This window comes from Nipponia nippon, unplaced genomic scaffold, assembly GCF_047370975.1.
Source record: "Nipponia nippon isolate SJK-2023a ecotype South Korea unplaced genomic scaffold, ASM4737097v1 scaffold_9, whole genome shotgun sequence".
Lineage (NCBI taxonomy): Eukaryota > Metazoa > Chordata > Aves > Pelecaniformes > Threskiornithidae > Nipponia > Nipponia nippon.
Genome location: NW_028262413.1, coordinates 45,940,805 through 45,958,771, shown reverse-complemented (window position 1 = coordinate 45,958,771; position 17,967 = coordinate 45,940,805). Strand labels below are relative to the sequence as shown.

Genomic DNA, 17,967 nt, shown 5'->3' with positions numbered 1-17,967 from the left:
TGACTAGTCTGGGAAATCTTCTTGCCTGCTACACCAGTTTCCGACAATCAAGATTTAACCTTTCTGGAGAGGAAGAATGCATTGGATAGAAAAAAAAGAATCCAGATTTCTCTGAAATTACAGAAAAGCAGAGCAGGAGGAGCCTGCAGGAAATCTCCAACCCAGCCTGGAGCAACGCAGCAACTGCGCAAGCCCCGACCGTCACCGGACAGATGTTGGTCTAATTTCAGCTAAAACCTCCAGCGCTGGGGATGCTCCGCTCTCCGTACCCTGAGTGTATCATCGCAGGCGGGCAGCCTCTCTAAGCTCAAAATTAAATCCCCTTTGCTGCTGTCTTCAGTGTTTAGGAGAGATGCTGGATGGTAGAAAACCATTAGCACATCCCTCCTTGGTCATCCCCATGGTTTTGAGCTCTTCCACCCTGGCAGGAGCCCTTTTTTCTCCGTAATTCTCCCCATTTCTCAGCAAGAACTGCCAGGGATCAGAGATTTCTGAAGCAGGCGTTTCAGGCACTTTGAAAGGAGTTTCCCTGTGCCTGGGTTGTTGTGGCCAGGGCTGGGCACTGGGACGGAGCTGCCACTCGTCCCGCACCTCCCCGGACCTTCCTCCACCACATCTCCTCCTTCCTCTCCATCACATTTGATGTCACCTCTTCGTTCTGAAAACAGCTTAATCCAGATTTAGGAAGGAAAGGAAAAAGGCAGGGGCAACATTTTTCCATCAAGCACAAATCTCCTGGGAATTCACCCAGGGGTTTCCCGGCTGCAAGGCCGGTGGCTGCTGAGCGGTGGCAGCGGCGGTGGCATTGCCAGCGCCTGTGTGCTGCTGTGACACACCAGCCGTGGGGATGCCGCTCCACGGCGGCTCCAAATCTCATTTTCTGCTGGCAAGCTTCACGGGAAGCTCACTCGCACGCAGGATTTTACCATTAATACGCCTGAAACCAAACCATCTGGTCACTAGTGAGTCTGGGGTTATTTTAACACCCAAAAGGACAAGCAGAAAAAAAGGAGATTGTTTGAGAAGCATGAATATGAATGCAAAAATACTGATTTCTCCTTTAGATTTACAAGTCCCTGGATGGGAGCGGTGACAGCGGCCGAGAGCCCCATCCTTGGCCATCGTCCCTGCCGCAGTGCGTGCCGGGGCGGCTGCAGGAGGATGCTGGAGGCATCAGGCTGCTGGACCGGTTTGAAGGCTAGTGTTAATGAACTGGTGTTAATGGGCTGGTGTTAATGGGCACCCTGATGGTGAGAGTTCAGATTAGGCAGCACTGGAGCCATGCAGGGGCTGGAGCCGGAGCCGGACGGGGTTTTTCCATGTGGGCTTTCACTGGAGAGCGAAGAGTCAAGCTGCAGAGTAACTCCCCGGTGCAGACAAGATCGTGAACCACATCGCTTTAATTATGCCAGTGCAAATTTCACTCATTTGGTTAAGCCTGGGAGCTACAGAAAGAGCTATTTCCAGGTGCGCCGGTTTAATTACTGTGTGCCCTTTATTAACCATCGCACACCGCTGCGTGGCCGGGGTTTGCCAGGCTCTCCAGCCAGGACAGGTTTGTAGCCACCAGCATTGCCATGGCTCCGCTCACAGCTCTGCACGTCCCCAGGACACGCACACGGGCTCCGCTCGGGTCAGATAAATGGGTTTTAACCTGATTTTTGCTGTAATCTCCACATCGACAGGCCCTCATCACGCAAAGGATAAAACACCAGCTCCCGCAGCCGGGGCCCTGCGGGGTTTCACCGAGCAGCTCCCACCGGCCACGCTGGGGGTCCGGCTGGCCGATGCCCCCAAGCCAAGCAGCCGCCTCATCCCGGCACCCCAGGGGCACCTCCGGGCCTTGTGTGTTTGCAAAACGGCTTTTGTTTGCCTAACTTCTTGCACTCCAGCAGGCAGACGCACAGCTCCCCGCACCCCGCTCCCTCTGCCTGCCCCACGGCCGCAGCGGGGTGACGGGGTGACTGTCCCGCTGCCCGGGGCGGGCAGCCCAGCGCCAGCACTGCCATCCCACCCCTGCAAAAAATAGCAGCTTTCGGGTGCTTTATTTGCACTTTCCTTTTCTGAACTTGCCTTAAAAAGATGCAGAAGGGCTCGGTTTTCAAAGAAACAGCATTTAAATGACGTTCTTCCCTGCTCGCCCAGCACTTAGCTGTAATCTTATTGCTGTACGAAGCAATGAGCGTGCGTGGTACGTGGTGGGATTTCAATTGTAATTTATGGATAGATATAAAACTGCCAGGATTATTATAAATTTTATTCAGCAGGGTTTGAACGTTACTGGTTCAGCAGCACCTCTTTCTGCGCTGTCTTTGCAGCGGCTTCTGTTTAACCGCTCAGCTCGCAAAATTTATTGCGTCGCTCACATCTCGCAGTAATTCTCCGGGTTTTCAGATAATCCCAGCAAAAGAGTTAAAATGGAGCCTCTGCCTTAGCGCGTGTCCGTTGCAAAGTGTGTGGGGCCAAAGTCTGGTTTTCCTGACACCCCTGGTAAATCCTGCGGGCTCAGCCAGGAAAATTGCCATCCAGGACATAAGGGGATACGCTTTGAATTTTGAAATTGTGCCAGCAGGAGAGGGGACAGAGCGGCACAGGGACCGGGGGACACTGAAATACAGGTCCCAGTCTCAGGCAAGGCTCTTGAGCCGGGCACTGCCAGATCCACTACAGGGCACAAGGTTTTACTGGTACCAACAACTGTCCCCCGAGCTGATACATCGGGAGTCATGGTCAATGGCCTTGCGATGGAAGGTCTGGGATGCAGGATGCTGCTGGGTTTTGTTGCCCATGGGATGCAGAGAATCCATCCTGGAATTTGCCCATTTTTCATCAACTAACACAGAGGCGATGGGGTTTTGCATCCCCCCAGGCAACTCCTTTCCCAGCTTCACTCTCTTTGCCATCAGAAAGGTTTTCCCACCATCAAACCCTAAACCCTCCCTGCCACTGCCAGGGCCTGTCCCTCCTTCTCTGCTCCCTGCGGCAATATTTCTTCCCTCCTTTGCAGCCCGTGGCAACAGCAGGCAGCCCCCACAGCCCTTCCCCGGCAGAACAAGTTGGATGTTGCGAGGCCGAAGGGACGGGGTTTGTTTCGTCTGGTCTCACCTTTCCTCTGGCTCTGCCCCGCTGCCTCTCTCTCGATGTGCATCGCACACGTAGCACGCACAGCACACAGCACCCGCCAGCCCTGCTTATCCATCTCACACACCTTAATCAATGAGAAACTCAAGGAAAAGCCCATAAACCAGATGGGAAAAAAGGATTAGATTCACAGTGTGCTTGTACTAATGGAACCCATCCTTTACTGCTTAATCAGAAGAAATAGCCATGCACAAACCCATTGCTTCTGCCCAGGCAGCCCATGGGGTGGTCTTGCGAGGCTGCCTGGGATGATGAGCCCTTACACGAGCACGTGGCTCCAGCATCCCCGCACACCGTGACTGATACCCGCAGTGATTTCCACAAGCGACAGCTTACGGTGGGCACTGTGAGTCACCCAACTCTCCGTCACCTGTGGCAGCAAATTGTCCCATCCCCGGTGCCGGCACAACACCCTCCGTCTGCGTGCACAAGCCCTCCGAATCCCCATTTCACTGATATTTCTAATTGCACAGGACAAGCCCGCTGCTGGCACGGGGGCTTGCCTCTGTCTGCCCCTCTCCATGTATTTGCTGCCTGCGAATGGGCCAAATCCAGCCCAGTGCGAGAGCTGCCAGAGGATTTTGACCCTGTCTGGTGCAGAACAGGCTCCCCATAAATTTCCCTTGGTTTAATCTCGCCACTGAGCTGGGGGGACTTTCCTATTAACTCGGGCTGTCACCAGCTCGCCTGCCCGCTGGCAGGGCCAGTACAAACCGATGATGATGAAACCGTGATTTTCCCCTTCAGCTCCAGCAATGGGCTGTAGGACATGCTCGGTGCCCCCCTCCCTGCTGCTGGCATCGCTTTCTGGGTGCCCCCTCGCCCTGGGGCTGCAGCTGGGTGGGTTTTCCAAAGCTGTTTGGGGCTGGGGAAGGTGTTTGCGTTCAGATGGATGGGACTGGGGACAGCTGCAAGGGCATCTTGTAAGCACTTTGGTTGGCAGCTGGGGCTTGTGCCCCAAATACTTCTCAAATCTGTTCAGGGCCTGGAAAATAGAGGTCACCCACTCTGGGAATCACAGCCGCCCCGAGGCCATGCCGGCCGGAGCCTGTGGTTGCAGCGGCAGCGCCTGGCTCATGGCTGGGGCCCTGCGAGCCCCAGGGGCTGCGCGGGGGCATTTCTGAAGCTCTGATGTGATGCAAGTGAAGCTCCGATGTGATGCACGGAGTGAAACACCGCTTCGTTTCGGGCAGTTGTCGGCTTTCTGCCAGCCTCTGCCTGCACTGGCAGGGAGGGCTGTGGAACAGAGCATCATTGACCCACTCCTGAGCCCGTCCTTTGTACGCACTGCTGCCTTCTCCCTAACAAAGCCTATTTTCTAATATCCCACGAGCTTTCTGCCGTCTCCTGAACGGCATCCGTGGGAGGCAAGGCTTCCCGTGGTGCCTCTCGTGCCCACCACCATGGCCAGGCTTTCCCGGAGAGTCCTGCCTCCAAATCCTTCCCCATCCTGGCCTTCCCGCTCTGAGGCCATGAGGAGCCAGCTGTGGTTTGCCTGGGGGTGCAGAGGGGTGCCCGGGGGTATGGGGGCAGCGGTGGTGGGGTGCAGGGTGGCAGCGGTGTTGGGGGTTCATGTTGGGTGCCCAGGGGGGTGCAGGGGGCTACCCGGTGAGCAGAGCTGGGGGGATGCATGAGGGGATGGCTGAGGGCATGCAGGGGGATGCCTGGGAGGATGCGGGGGCACAAAGGGGGTGTCCGGAGGGCAGTGCTGGGGAATGCAGAGGGATGCAGGGGGATGCAGTGGGATGCAGGGGGTTGTCCGGGGAGCAGCACCGGGGCACAAAGGTGGATGGAGGGGGGTAGGGGGGGGGTTCCAGGGAGCAGCACTGCTGCACGCAGGGGGGACACAGGAGGGATGCAGGGGGGCACAGGACGTTGTCCGGTGACATGTAGGGGGGATGGAGGGGAATGCAGAGTGTTGTCTGGGGGGCTGCAACGAGGCATGCAGGGGGGATGCAGAGGTGTAAAGAGGGGGTTTCCGGGGAGCAGCACCGGGACATGCAAGGGGGATGCAGGGGGTTGTCCGGGGACATGCGGGGGGATGCAGGGGGTTGTCCGGGGAGCAGTAACGGGTCCGCAGGGGGGCTGCAGGGGGCTGGAGGGGTGGCAGGGGGGTGCCCGGGGCAGGCAGGGGGAGCAGGGGGGTGCCCGGGGCAGGCAGGGGGGAGCAGGGGGGTGCCAGGGGCAGGCAGGGGGGTGCCCGGCAGCCGCCCCGTCCACCGGCCGCCCGGTCTCCCGGCGCTGCCGCCCGGCCGAGCCCTCCCCGCCGCCTCCCCCTGCCCCCACCCCCAACCCGGAGCATCCCCCCGCCCCCGCCGGGCTCCGGGGCCGCTTTAAAAGGCGCAGCTCCCCGCTCCGCCCAGCTCGGCACCGCGGAGCGCACCATGCCCGCCGCAGCCGGCCCCGGCCCGGGGAGCGCGGCCGCCCCGCCGCCCGCCCGCCTCTGCCTGCTGGCCCTGGCGCTGCCGCTGGCCCTGACCGGCTGCGGGGCCGCGGCCGAGCCCTCCCGCACCGTCTATACCAACCACTGGGCTGTCAGGGTGCGGGGGGGCCCCGCCGAGGCCGCCCGCCTCGCCGCCGCCTACGGGTACATCAGCCTGGGGCAGGTAAGGAGCACCGGGGGGGAGCAGGTGCCGGGGTACCGGGAGCGGGGGGGCTTGCACCGGGAGCCTGCGGGGGGTCCCGGGGCCGCGGAGCTGTCGGGGGTCCCGGGAGCGGAGAGGCGAGGGGGGTCCCGGGGAACCGTCGGGGCTCCCGGGAGCGGGAGTTGCAGGGGGGATTAAACCGGGAGCCTGCGGGGGGTGTCGGGAGCTGCCGGGGGGTCCCGAGGAACGGGAGCTGCCGGGGGATACCGGGAGCGGAGAGGCGCCGGGGGTCCCCGGGAGCTGCCGGGGGTTCTGGCACCGGGAGTCTGCGGGGGATCCCGGGAGCGGGGAGCTGCCGGGGGTCTCGCACCGTGAGTCCTGGCACCGGGGAGCTGCCGGGAGTCCCGGGACCGGGGGAGTTGCCGGGGGTCTCGCACTGTGGGTCCCGGCTTTGGGAAGCTGCCGGGGGTCCCGGGACCGGGAGATGAACGCCTGCAGCCCCCCGGAGCGGTGGGGATGAGAGCGATGCTGGCGCAGCGCTGTGGCCCCCGGCGGGCGGTCGGGCAGCCCCGGCCCCGGCCGAGCCCGGCGGCCGCCCCTCGGGGTGCCCCGGCCCCGCACAGCCCGCTCCCACACCGGCTGGGGATTGCACAAGTTCCTCCCATCCCAGAAAGTTGCATTTGTGGATTTAACAAACTTTGGACTCTATGGCCCGGCTTTATCGGAGATTTTGGGAACACGAGGAACTGTTGCTTTCAATCCCCTGCAGCACACGGATGGCTTAAAGGTGACTTTCATCACGGCAGCTCCTTTTTCCTCTCAATTTCTTCACCCTCTCTGTAAACCCAGATGTGGGCTGGTGTCCTCGGGAGTTTTCTCTGGAGTTTATCACCTTCCGCGCCGCCCGGCTGCTCAGCGCTTTTCTGGCTGGGTGGCACTTCAGGTTGTCTTCCTGCCCAAGGTGTCTCCTGGACTATAAATTATAACCTTGCTTTATATCGCAACCCTGCTTTTAAGTATAATTAAAGTCACAGGGTACTGCGTAAACACATCTGCGGGGGGGGGGGGGGGGGAGCCTGAATCAGGGACACTGTCTCCTGCGCTGGTGTCCGTGACCTCCCGTGGGGGATAACCCCTTGTGTCCCGCCCTCCATCCCTACCTGCCGTGCTCTGCTCTTGCCCCGCCAAGGAGAAAATCGCTTATATTGTTCAAATGCCTCTGTCACGGGGCCGGGTGAATGTGGTTGTGCAACCCAAAGGGCTTTTCAGTGTTTATCCCTGCTCAGCCAGAGAATATCTTTATTGAGCTTCCCGCTCTCCTGATTTGCATCAGCCTAACATCAGCTCCTGGTTTGGGGTTTTGCTGTGTCTGTTCCCCGCTGGAGCATCTGCTCCCACCTGGCATCCCAGCTTTCCAGAGCTCATCCCGCTGATACCGGAGACGTTTGGCCCATGGGCACGACGTGGCCCTGCCGGAGCATCCCTCCCTCCCCCCTGAGCCCTTCCCCGGGGCAGCCCAGCACAGGCTGGAGAGAAGGGAAATATTTCTGTGGTTGCATCAGGGTGTTCCTGGCTCCCGCCTTTTCCGCGGATGCTGGGAGCTCGTGCACCGCTGGGGCTTCCCCAGCTGCTCTCAACGCCCTGCCTTCAGCTCTCTGGCCTCCCCAGACTTTTCCCCGAGGAACTGCTTTCCCTGCGTGCGTGTGCTCACAGGTGACATCTGCTGTGCCGTGCTCGGGGCTCATGGTGTGCCGAGCCCTGCGGGGGCCTGGGTGTCCCCAGCTTCCCCCACTGCGTCCTCTGCTCGCGGAGCTGCTGGGGATGGCACCATCCCTGGCGAGATGTGCCTTCCCGGGGGGCCTGATCCTGTGCAAAACCTGCTGGAAAACCCTGCTAAGGGCACTTCACCCTGCCCTGGGGAGATGTTTGGGTGGAGGCAAGTGGTGGAGTCCAACATGGCGAGGGAGGAGGAGAGGTGACCGTCACGGAGGTGACCCAGCTGGGTGCAAGGGAGGCTCAGCCCTGTGGTGGTGGCTGGTGACCTCTTTTCCTTCGAGGTGTAATTCCGGGGGCTCCTGACATGCTCCTGGCTGGGAAAGGCATCGCTGGGGTTTGCACACACAGGTGTCTGCCCTGTGTCTGAGCTGGGTCCCCACATGTTCCCATGCCCAGCCTGTGCACCAAGACACCCATAAACCCTTCTGGGTCACGGCAGAGTGACATTCCCCTTGGGGAATCATTTGCATCAACTTCTATTTAAGTGAAGCAAACAATGAAACAAAAGGAAAAGCTTTTACACCCCCAAACGCCTGCTCATTTCTCCTCACCGGTCTTTGTTCACCGCGCTGTGCTGGGGCGAGCCGGGACAGGCCCTCGCCGAGGGCGCTGCGAGGGCTGCGCGGTGCCGCTGCCCCGGGCAGTGCCGCCACCGCCATCCTGGGGGTGGTGACGGGCCTGTTCCTATCCCAGTAACAGGATTTATATCATTTTTTTTTTTCCTTGTGCAGTGTCCAACATGGTAAGTTTTGGGAGGGCTCGCACATGCTCAGCAGTCTCACCTGCAGTGCAGGAGGTGGGCAGGATTCATTTTGGGCTGGAATTGGAGCTTTCCTGGATTCCTGTTGTCTGGGGGATGCTGGAGCAATGGTGTCCTCGCAGCCCTGGGCTCGGTCCTTACTGGGCTGCATCTGGCCGTGACCATCTGAGGATGACATTCCTGAAGGCAAGAGCTCAGCGGCTGGAGCCCTTGTGCCTGATGGGGACGGGTGGTGTCCCCAGGAGGGGAACAGGCATGGCCTCCCCAGCTGGATCTGTCCTCCTGGAGGACCCCAGTGCCGATGCAGCTGCATTTTGCAGAAATGGGATGGTTTGGGTGAGATGCTGGAAGACTTTGCTGTGATGGGGAGGGAAGGAATAGGCTTGGAAATGTCCTGACGGGCTCTAGTGCTGCCCTCAGTGGTGTCCAGCTCCCAACAAGCTTTCTTTTGCCATGCCTCCTTAGCTACAAGTGATCTTGAACCTGCTTGAAATACTAATGGCTGTTAATGAGGCAGGGCGGGCGCTGGGCTCGTCTCCGCCTGGCAATGCATCGGGAGAGCTGGGTGCTGCTGCGGGAGCATCTCCTGGGTGCCTCTCCCCACCCCGGTGCCACTTGTGGGGGGCTTGCGGGTGGCACCGGGATTTGGGGGAGAAGGGGAAAAGGAGATTGGGAGATAGCCAAACCCCTTGCAGTCATACCTCTTTTTAACACTTAAGAACTGTATTTGTAGGGTAATTCCTGTTGGCAAGGACCTCTGGAGGTCTCTGGTCCACCCCCCCCCACTTAACTTTGAGGCTAAAGCAGGCTGTGCGGAGCCTCAGCTGGGTGAGATTCAAAGCTCTCCAAGGATGGAGATCACACCACCTACCCAGGCCCATGTGTCACCACCCTACACAAAGAATTACTGTCTTTATACCCAGATAGGATTTTTCCCCTTACTTGTTGCCCCTCATCCTTTTGCTGGGCATCTCCATCTCTCTCTAACCACTTGGGTCCCATCAGGGCCATGAGTAGCTCCTTCAGCTTCAAACTCTTCCCTGTTTGGCTGGATGACATCATTGGCAGGTATGTGGTTTTTTGGAAGCGGAGCCATTGATACACTCAGCATAGTGACAATGGCTTTGCAAGGTGCAAAATGTGTTCATGTTGCTTCTGGCTTGCTCCACCTGCAGCCCAGCTGAGCTAGGCAGCACCAGCCAGGGCTTTCTCTGCCTCAGTTATAAGGTGGTTTTCTTCCCCCCTGTTTTTTGTTGAGGTACAAATTCAAGTTGCCTCAAAAAATCTCAAGTTTCCTCTGAAAAACTGCGAATCAATTGGGGGAAAATTAAAATCGATCCTTGTGGAAATGAGAACCTCCCGTGTACGTTCTCTGCAGAAGTTAGACATCCAAAAAAAATCAAGGTCAATAGTTGTAAACACCCTTAGGGAGGGAATGAGCATGTCTGGAGCGGCTCGGTGTGGTCTCCTGGGCTTTGGGTGGGTGGGCTTTGTAACTGCAGTTGGTGGCAACCTGGGCTACCTCCTCTGCGGTGGAGCTGGGACCTTTCAGCGTGGGCAGCTGTCTTCTGGCTGGTCAGGAGCTGATGGGTGCGCTTCCGTGTCTAGGAAGGATCAGCCCTTGGTAAAGTTCTGCTACGTGCCTCTTGGCTGCTCCGCTGGGTCTTCCAGCGTCCCCATCGCTGTGGCCACAGGGCTGTGGCCTCGCTGGTGCTGTACGCAGGAGAAAACCCAGCTCTCCTGGGCGTCTCCCATCCCCAGGCGTTGCATTGTGGAGCCCTCACTGAGCTGACTGACCTCAAGGTGGAGAATGAATACTTTTCCATTAAAAAAGAAAATGGCACTTTTAAATTTTTCTCCTTAGAATACCTTAGGTGGAAGGGGGCCTCTGGAGGTCACCGGGTCCAATCTCTGCTCGCAGTGGAGCTGGCTTTTAAGTTATCCTTCTCAAGTTGGGGCTTTTCTTATTTTTCCTTCAATAAATCTCAGGAGAACAAAGAACCTGGGGCACAGGGTGCTTCTCCTGCTGCTCTCACCAGGCATCCCTAGAGCCTGGGATGGGTTATCTCCCTCCCGTCCGCTTGCTGATTTGCATCGCGTGGTAATTTCGCATTTATTTCCGAAAAGCCCCGTGCCTGTTCCAGTGGGGAACAGAAGCGCTTCTTCAGCTGATGCTTGTTTATAGAGCATGATCCTGTTATGACAAGTGCCGGAGGGACCAGAGATGAGAATAAACTGAATATTATAACCCTGCAAACTGCAGGCTGAGCTGGCGGATGTGGAGCTGAACCCCACCGGGCTGCGGGATCGGGATTTCCAGGCAGAATGAGCAAGAGACGGGGTGGCCTGGTGCAAGGTTTCCCTAAAATATGGGGACATTGGAACATCCTCCTTCCCTTTCCTAAGTAAGAATGGATTTGAGGAATGGGTTTTAAAAGCAAAATGCAGATTGCAAAGAGCAAGTGCTTTGCATGTAGATGTTAAAGAAAAGGCACAGCTATGCTGTAATGCAAAGAAAAAGGCAGGGGGTGGGGAGGGAGGGTTTAAAAGAACTTGAGTGGAAACAAATTACCAAAATCACACTAACGGCAGTAAAGTCGTTGAAATGACATTGTGGCATAAAAGGCAGAGCAAAACTAATTAAATATTTAAAGCTCGTAAGAGGCACTAGCATATCTCAAGGTATTAAGTGTGATAAAGATGTAAGTAGTTGTCATCATCTGCTTCAGTATCTGGTCTGGACAAACCTGTTTGCTTTCCCCTGTCCGGTTGCAGCCAGCCCTGGTCTGGCCTTGGGGACATCCCCCTGGCCCTTGGGTCACACATGGCCTCAGGGACATCACCCTGGCTCCTGGGTCGCAGGGGCGCGGAGCATGGCTCGCCCTGGTCCTGTGAGCCAGGCACAGGGACCGCCACCGGCTCCCTGCAGCATCCAGCTCCTGGCCATGGGATAGTTTTTTTGCAGGAAAGAAAACCAGCCTCAGAGAAAAGGGGATTTATAGCAGAGACCCAATTTGTACCAAAATTGTCTGACCTGGGAGCTGCATGCCAGTAAGCACAGCTTTTGGATCATTCCCATCCCTAAGGCTGTGAATCCCCATGGGATGTTCATCAAGCAGTGTCTGGCTGAGATTGCCCGGTGTCTGGCTGAGATTGCCCGGCTCCTTGCATAGCCCCAGGACTTTATCCGTGCTTTTGGGATGGAAAAAGAGGAGTCCCGGCAGAGATGCCGGGATGAGAGGGCTGGAGGCAGTGCATCTGCCCTGGGGCTTGGCAGGGTGGCGTGGCTGGCAGGGTGTTTTCCTGCAAATGTGGGATATTTCAGCTCCGTGCAAGATAAAAAAGGGGCAAAAACTTGTCAAAGAGGAGCGTGGGGCTTCCCTGAGCTGAAGGGAGCCAGTGGGGCTGCCTTTCCCAGCTTGCCTTTGCTCCCAGGCTGCGCTTGCTGCTGGGGAGGGACTCTAGACTGGGGCATGTGTTATCCATCGCTTGGGAGGGATGGGTGGTTTGCTTGGAGATTTTTTTTTTCTTTTTGACTCCTTTTGCTGCCATCCCTGACTCCAGGCTAAGCACATTTATATTCGGAGCATCCCAGGGCTAGCAAGGATCGCGTTCACCTCTCCTTACGGGGCTGTTCTTGCTGGTGGGGCGAAGCTGGAGCGTCGGGTGGGGAAAAGCAGCACCATGAGGCACAGCTCTCCTGGCTCTGCCGCAGCTGCTGAGCTCATTTTTAGCTCATTATTTCTGCTTGGGAGCTGATGGAAGACAGTTTGCAAAGATGCATTTAATGGGCGAAAATTCATAAAAATGTTTTCCGGGCTCTGTTGTGCCACTGCAGCGTCCGGCCACCAGCCCTGTTTGCCACGGCGGTGGCACCGGGATTAGTGCCAGCATCCTGCATCCCCCCCCGAGCCCCGGCTTTGCCAGGGAGCTTTGTGTGAGCAAGGGGTTTGCGGCGTGGGGCACGGCTGCACCAATGCACAAAGGGATGCTGCAGCACTGAAATGGGGAGCAACCATGGGAAAAGCTCATTTTTTAAAAAAGAACCCTCTCTTTTTGCAGATTGGGAGCTTGGAAAACTACTACCACTTTCACCACAGCAAGACATTTAAGCGCTCGACGCTGAGCAGCCGGGGACCGCACAACTTCCTCCGCATGGACCCCAAGGTACGGGGCCGGGCAGCCCGGGGTCCCCCAGCCTCTGTGGGGACAGCGGGATGGGGGTCCCCGCTTCCCCCCAGAGGAGTCGGTTGGCTTGGTCTGGGTCAAGCATGAGCCCAGGCATCTTACGATGACATGTTACCCTTGAGCCACAGCCCTGTGCATGCACGGGGTGACTCACTGGGCATGGGTATGTCGATCGGTGATGAAAAATACTTAGAAGTGACTAAATGCTAACATCTGCCTGAAAGCCGGGAGGAAGAAAAGGGAGGGAAAAAGAGCCTTCCAGGATAGAAAGGCTGTTGCATGCTTGGGGTGTTGATCCAGTTGCCACAACACTTGCTGCCTCAATGGTTGCTATGTGCGAAAGCCTTGGCAATAGCTCTGCATTGCTTTTTCCTAGAGCAAGCATCCGAAGGGATTTTCCACGCAGCTGAATTGACAAAAGTAATGGAGGGGGGGGAAGAAGGCAAGGAGGGACAGGCGGGACCTGGGTGAGCTGGGCTCAGGGTGGCGGGGAAGGGCTGCAGCTCTGCCTCGGCTTTTCTCCTCCCTGAGCTCCGCCCGGTGCCCGAGCCCTGCGAGACGCTACTTCTGCAGAGCAGGGGAAGGGTTAATGTGTGGGGAGGGTCTGTTTTTTGGGGAGAGGGGGAAATAAATGCAGAAAAAGCCATTGCAATGACGGTACCCATGCTACAGCGAGCTGCTGGTGCTTGCACTGATGCTCCTGGCCACCCTTGGGATGCTCCCGGCCGCCCTTGGGATGCCCTCGATTCCCAAGACATTTCCAACCCACCCAGCACAACACATCCCATCCGCATCTCTCCAGACCCACACAGCAGCCCTGCTTTCCCCAGCCAGCCAGCTTTCCAGAGAGATTTGCTGTTAAATATTTGGACAGGGTCTGTAGCACATTTCTGAGGAGGCACGCGTGTGGCTGCTGCCGGCGGGGGAAACTTCAGCAAGGGGAGCATCGGTTCCCTGGAAGTGTGCTGGGCTCTAATTAAAGCTGTTTGCCCTCGGGGAGGTGCACAGGCATCCCAGCAAATGATTAATTCAGCTCTGCAATTGAAATACCTCCATTTGAATGAGTCTAGTTATAATGCAAACCAAACCAATTGGCTTTTAGTCTTATTAACATTTACCTTGCCTTGCTCTATGGACTGCAAGCTACAGCAATTAGCTCCTGTTCTCTTAATCCTTCGTTATCACTCAGAGTTCAAGACCTCTTGGCATGTGTTGTCTCTCACCCTCTCCTGTGCACCTTTGCAAATCATTTTGGAGATGTCTTGGCATTTGGACGGCAGCAGCTTAGCATGTGCGATGCAGGAAGACATCACCGTGAGGCACAAGGAAATGCAAACTGGAATAGCAAAGATGGAAACAAATCTTGCAGAAATCCCAAAGAACCAGCAAATTCAATCATTTGCAGATGTTGGGTGGTTCGTGCCTTCCAGGAGCTATTGTTTCCAGCGCCATTATTTATCGGTTTGCTCTGCCGCAGGGGTTGGTGGCATGAGGGCTGGGCATCACCCGAGCTCCTGGTCCCCGTGGGACCACGCTGCTGCCGAGCTCCCCTCTTGCCCCGAGAGACCCCGTGGCCAGTGGCTGCTCCGTTTGGGGCTGCTATGAGCCAAGCGACGTGGCAGGTGATTGAAGGGCAAGAGAGATAGAGCAAATGCAGCAATTTTGGGGGCAGGTCGTGGTGGCAAGAGTAAGAAAGAGGCGTGGAGGTGCAATGGGATGCAGAGCAGGGTGATGCCATGCTGTGCCGCCCCTCGTACACGCTCATCTTGCCGCTCTCATCACCGTAAACTTTCCAGCTCGCTCAGATGCTCCTGTTGGTCCTCACAGTGCTTGAGCCTTCAGCCTCGCTGCTCCGGTCTCTTAATTCTCATCAGAGGATGTCACGGCCTCAGTCCCCGTGCCTCTGGCCATGTACCATAGCAAGCAACCCCACCTAAATTATTTCTGCCATGCTTTATGGCGAACATGTGCTGGAGCCATCTGGTTTGTCCTGGATCTCTGCTTTAATTCCTGCACATCCACTGGAAGAAGTCAAGCTATTGCTTTTCTGGAGCTGCAAAGGGAGTTGCATCCTCGCCTGTGCTGGTTTTTGTGTTTGGTGGAGCTACCCTGGGTGGCTGGATCCGGGCATCACCCACTGAAAATCTCAAAGTAAGGGGGAACATAAAAAGCTGCCCCTCTGTTTCCAGCAAGGGTGAAGGGTTCGGCTCAATGATACCTGTGCCTCCTCGCAGGGTCCTCTGGTGCCACTCGTAGTCACCTCGTTATTGCTAGTGAGGGTTTGCAGGGGTAGAGCAGGGACGCCCCAGGCTCAGGACTGTGTTGTAACAGTTTTGGCCATTTCTAGTAGCAAAAAGACTTTTTTTTTTTTTTTTTTTTTTTTTTTTTTACATTTCCGAGAAGCTTCTCCCCCCAGGATAAGTGATGGAAGTTGATCCGAGTTTCACAAGCCATGGGAGCTGTTGCAGGGATGCTCCAGGCTCCTTCCCTTTCACACGTTGTCTTCCCATGCCAGCCACATCAACGTAGCAACCCCCCCTTGAAATCAATGCCATTAAACTGCTGATTTCTCTGTGTCCACCCAAGACTTCTCCATTGACTCCCAGCTGACAGCGCTGGGGTCGATCAGGAGCGTGTTTGAGATAAAGACGTCCCCGCGAGGCACCGCAGCTCCTGGCAAAACCCCGCAAAATCCCACATCTTCCCATCGTTCCTGCATCCAGCAAAGCTACAGGGAAGGGCGATAGCTGTGGCTCGGGCAGTGAGACCCATGGTAACGCTGCCAAGGAGAAAAGCTGGGTATTTGGGCCATATCCTCTATTTAATGTGTTTTGTTTTTTTTTTAACTAGACCATGAAGTTGTATTTTTTTGCTTCCAATGCTCAAATCCATTGTTGTATAAGCAAAGCAGCATGCTGTCGTCAGCCAAGGCAGCGTGGAAACTCATTTTTCTATGAAATATATATTTTTTTTCCTTTCAACAGTTTTTTTTTTCCTTTAAAATATATATGTTTAAAAATGAAGCTCTAGGTTGGAAACTGTCGGGTTTCTGATATGCACAGCTCCCCATCCACCTCCATCCAAGTCAGAAAGCTATAAACCATGCAAGAAGTACTCAGTTCAGCTGACAGTTTCACATAAATGAGCCCAACAAAAACTTGTATTTTGGATTTTTATTCTTTTTGTTACAAAACCTTAGTCTCAAGAATAGAGACATCCCCACGAGCAGCTCTGCCATCCCCAAAAGACCCTGAGCCATTGGGCAGAAAGTGTCCAGCGAGGAGGGATGTGCCACAGAGCCCTTCCAGTTCATCGGCTGCTGCCTTCCTTCTCCCCCGAACATGAGCACGTGTAAAGATTTGGTCTATAAATTATTTTTACAACCTATTTTCAATAAACCGGGGTTTCATCTCCATGCTGAAGGCAGGAGAGCCCTTTCTGTGGGCAATAAAGGGTCTGCGGGAGGGAAAATGCCTGCCAGGGACAGGATGCGGCTGCTCCCAAACTGGCACCGTAGGCAGCTCCTGCCACAGCGGTGTGGGCAAACACTGGCGTTTCCCAATCCTGGCCTTTTCCGGCTCATTTCCCGTTTGATCCCTTTACATGTCATGCCCCACTGAAAAGCAAACAAATGTCAGAGCGGTCAGCCCCGAGGCCACCTTGCCCGCAGCCAGTGCCAAAAACGCCTCTCCAGAGCCAGCTGCATCCCCTGAGACCTGCCGTGGCCGTGTGTGGTTGTCCTGTATTTTTGAGAAACGTGTGTTGTGCTTGGATAAAGCCCCCAGTTTTGTTATTTTATCAGGAGGAGAGGCGCTTGAAGGATGAGCAGCCCTGGAGGCGGGTGGTAAAGCCCCAGGGCTGAGCTGCGGCTGCCAGGGGAATGATCAGCCCCAAAATTAAGCCAAGCACCTGAGTCTTCTCCAACACTTTGACTAAATGCTTAAATATGTGGTTTGTCTCCAGCGGGGCTTCAGCACGTGCTTCAGTGCTTTGTTAAGCCGGGGAGGTTTAAGCACGTGCTTGGAGGCAATGTTATTTATGCTCGAGGGTTTTGCTGCAATCTGGTCCCTGGCTTGGAGACCACAAAGAACTGAGCTTGCACTGTCTGTCTCTCCATCCATCCTTTATTCCCCCAAAATGAAGCCACTATTCCTGCAGCAGCCCTGCCAGAAGAGACGGGGAATTTGCTGGTGCGTGGAGTGATGCTGAGATGGGTCCAGGCTGCGGTTCGCACCGTTTCTGCATCCCGCATCCCATTTCAGTGGGTGATGCTGGGTTCTGTGCCCATGGGTGATGCCGGGCTCTGTGCCCAGGGCGATGCTGACCCATGGCTCTGCTTGCAGGTGGACTGGCTGCAGCAGCAGGAGGTGAAGCGGCGGGTGAAGAGGCAGGTCCGAGGGGAGCCGCACGCCCTGCCCTTCAACGACCCGGTGTGGCCCAACATGTGGTACCTGGTGGGTATCTCCCCTCTGCCGCCCCGCAAGGAACCCGCTGCTTTACAGGGGGGTTAATTTATTTTTAATCAAATGCATCATCAATCTTTGCTCAGCCTGGCCAGTAATGAAACACCCTAATATCAGTGAATGTGCTCAGCAGCAGGATTTTAAAATTGTAAATTAATACACGAGAGAATCTAGTTTTAAGTGTTTCACCATCATTAGCAGCTCCTCATTACGGTCTGCACAGTGAAGGCTTGGGAGCAGCGCGGCTGCAGCACCGATGCATTTTACCTATCCAAGAGCTGCAACCATCTATTTACAATATCATTTTTCTCCTGCCTGCTTCATCGATCTGTATTTGACAGGGAAATTCATTGAAAATTAAGCGCAGAAAGGAAATGATCTCTTCAAAACTGAAGAGCCCACAGTATTTGAAATGGAAGAGGAAAAGAATAATAGGGACATAGCATTGCCTGGATTAACTGCTGCTGGATGGTTTTGATCAGTGGAGTAAAGTTATAACAAATCTACGAGTTATATGGCAGAGGGTGGGATGTAAATATATTTTCTGGTTGATTAAATGGGCTCCCAGCCTGGCTGCTTGTTTAGATGGGCTGAAAAGGGGTTGCAGCCCTTTTGCAGCTTGTGCTTGCTGTGTTCCCCCCATAGCACTGCGGCGATAAAAGCAGTCGCTGCAGGTCGGAGATGAATGTCCTGGCAGCCTGGCAGAGGGGCTACACCGGCAAAAATGTGGTGGTCACCATCCTCGATGACGGCATAGAAAGGAACCACCCTGATCTCCTGCAAAACTATGTGAGCTGGGGGATGGACGGGCTGGGGCTGGATGGGCTGGGGCTGGTCCTCACAGTGGATTTATGGAGAATTTCAGCGTATAAATACAGTTCAAGCTTGTGCATTGGCCGATTAGGAGAAAAGGGTTTTTTAAAAAAGGTCGAGATGTTTTTAAGAAGGAAACAAGGTTTTTAGACAAGAGGGTTTGGGGGAAACTCCCTTTGCAGCTGCCTGGGAAGCAGCCGCCTCCCTCCGGCTCGCCAGGGCAGAGCCAAAAACCTGCATG

The 17,967-nt window shown here is 55.8% G+C and overlaps 1 protein-coding gene across 1 annotated transcript in view; it reads left to right on the top strand.

Annotated features, from left to right (window-relative positions):
* Positions 1-5,524: 5,524 nt before the first annotated feature.
* PCSK6 (proprotein convertase subtilisin/kexin type 6) overlaps positions 5,525-17,967 on the top strand; it is a 36,927-nt gene continuing 24,484 nt past the window's right edge. Inside the window, exons 1-4 of the mRNA XM_087743436.1 lie at positions 5,525-5,747; positions 12,325-12,429; positions 16,794-16,904; positions 17,559-17,702. Of these exons, the coding sequence (XP_087599562.1) occupies positions 5,526-5,747; positions 12,325-12,429; positions 16,794-16,904; positions 17,559-17,702 (582 nt within the window). The 5' untranslated portion in view covers position 5,525. The remainder of the gene's footprint in view (positions 5,748-12,324; positions 12,430-16,793; positions 16,905-17,558; positions 17,703-17,967) is intronic.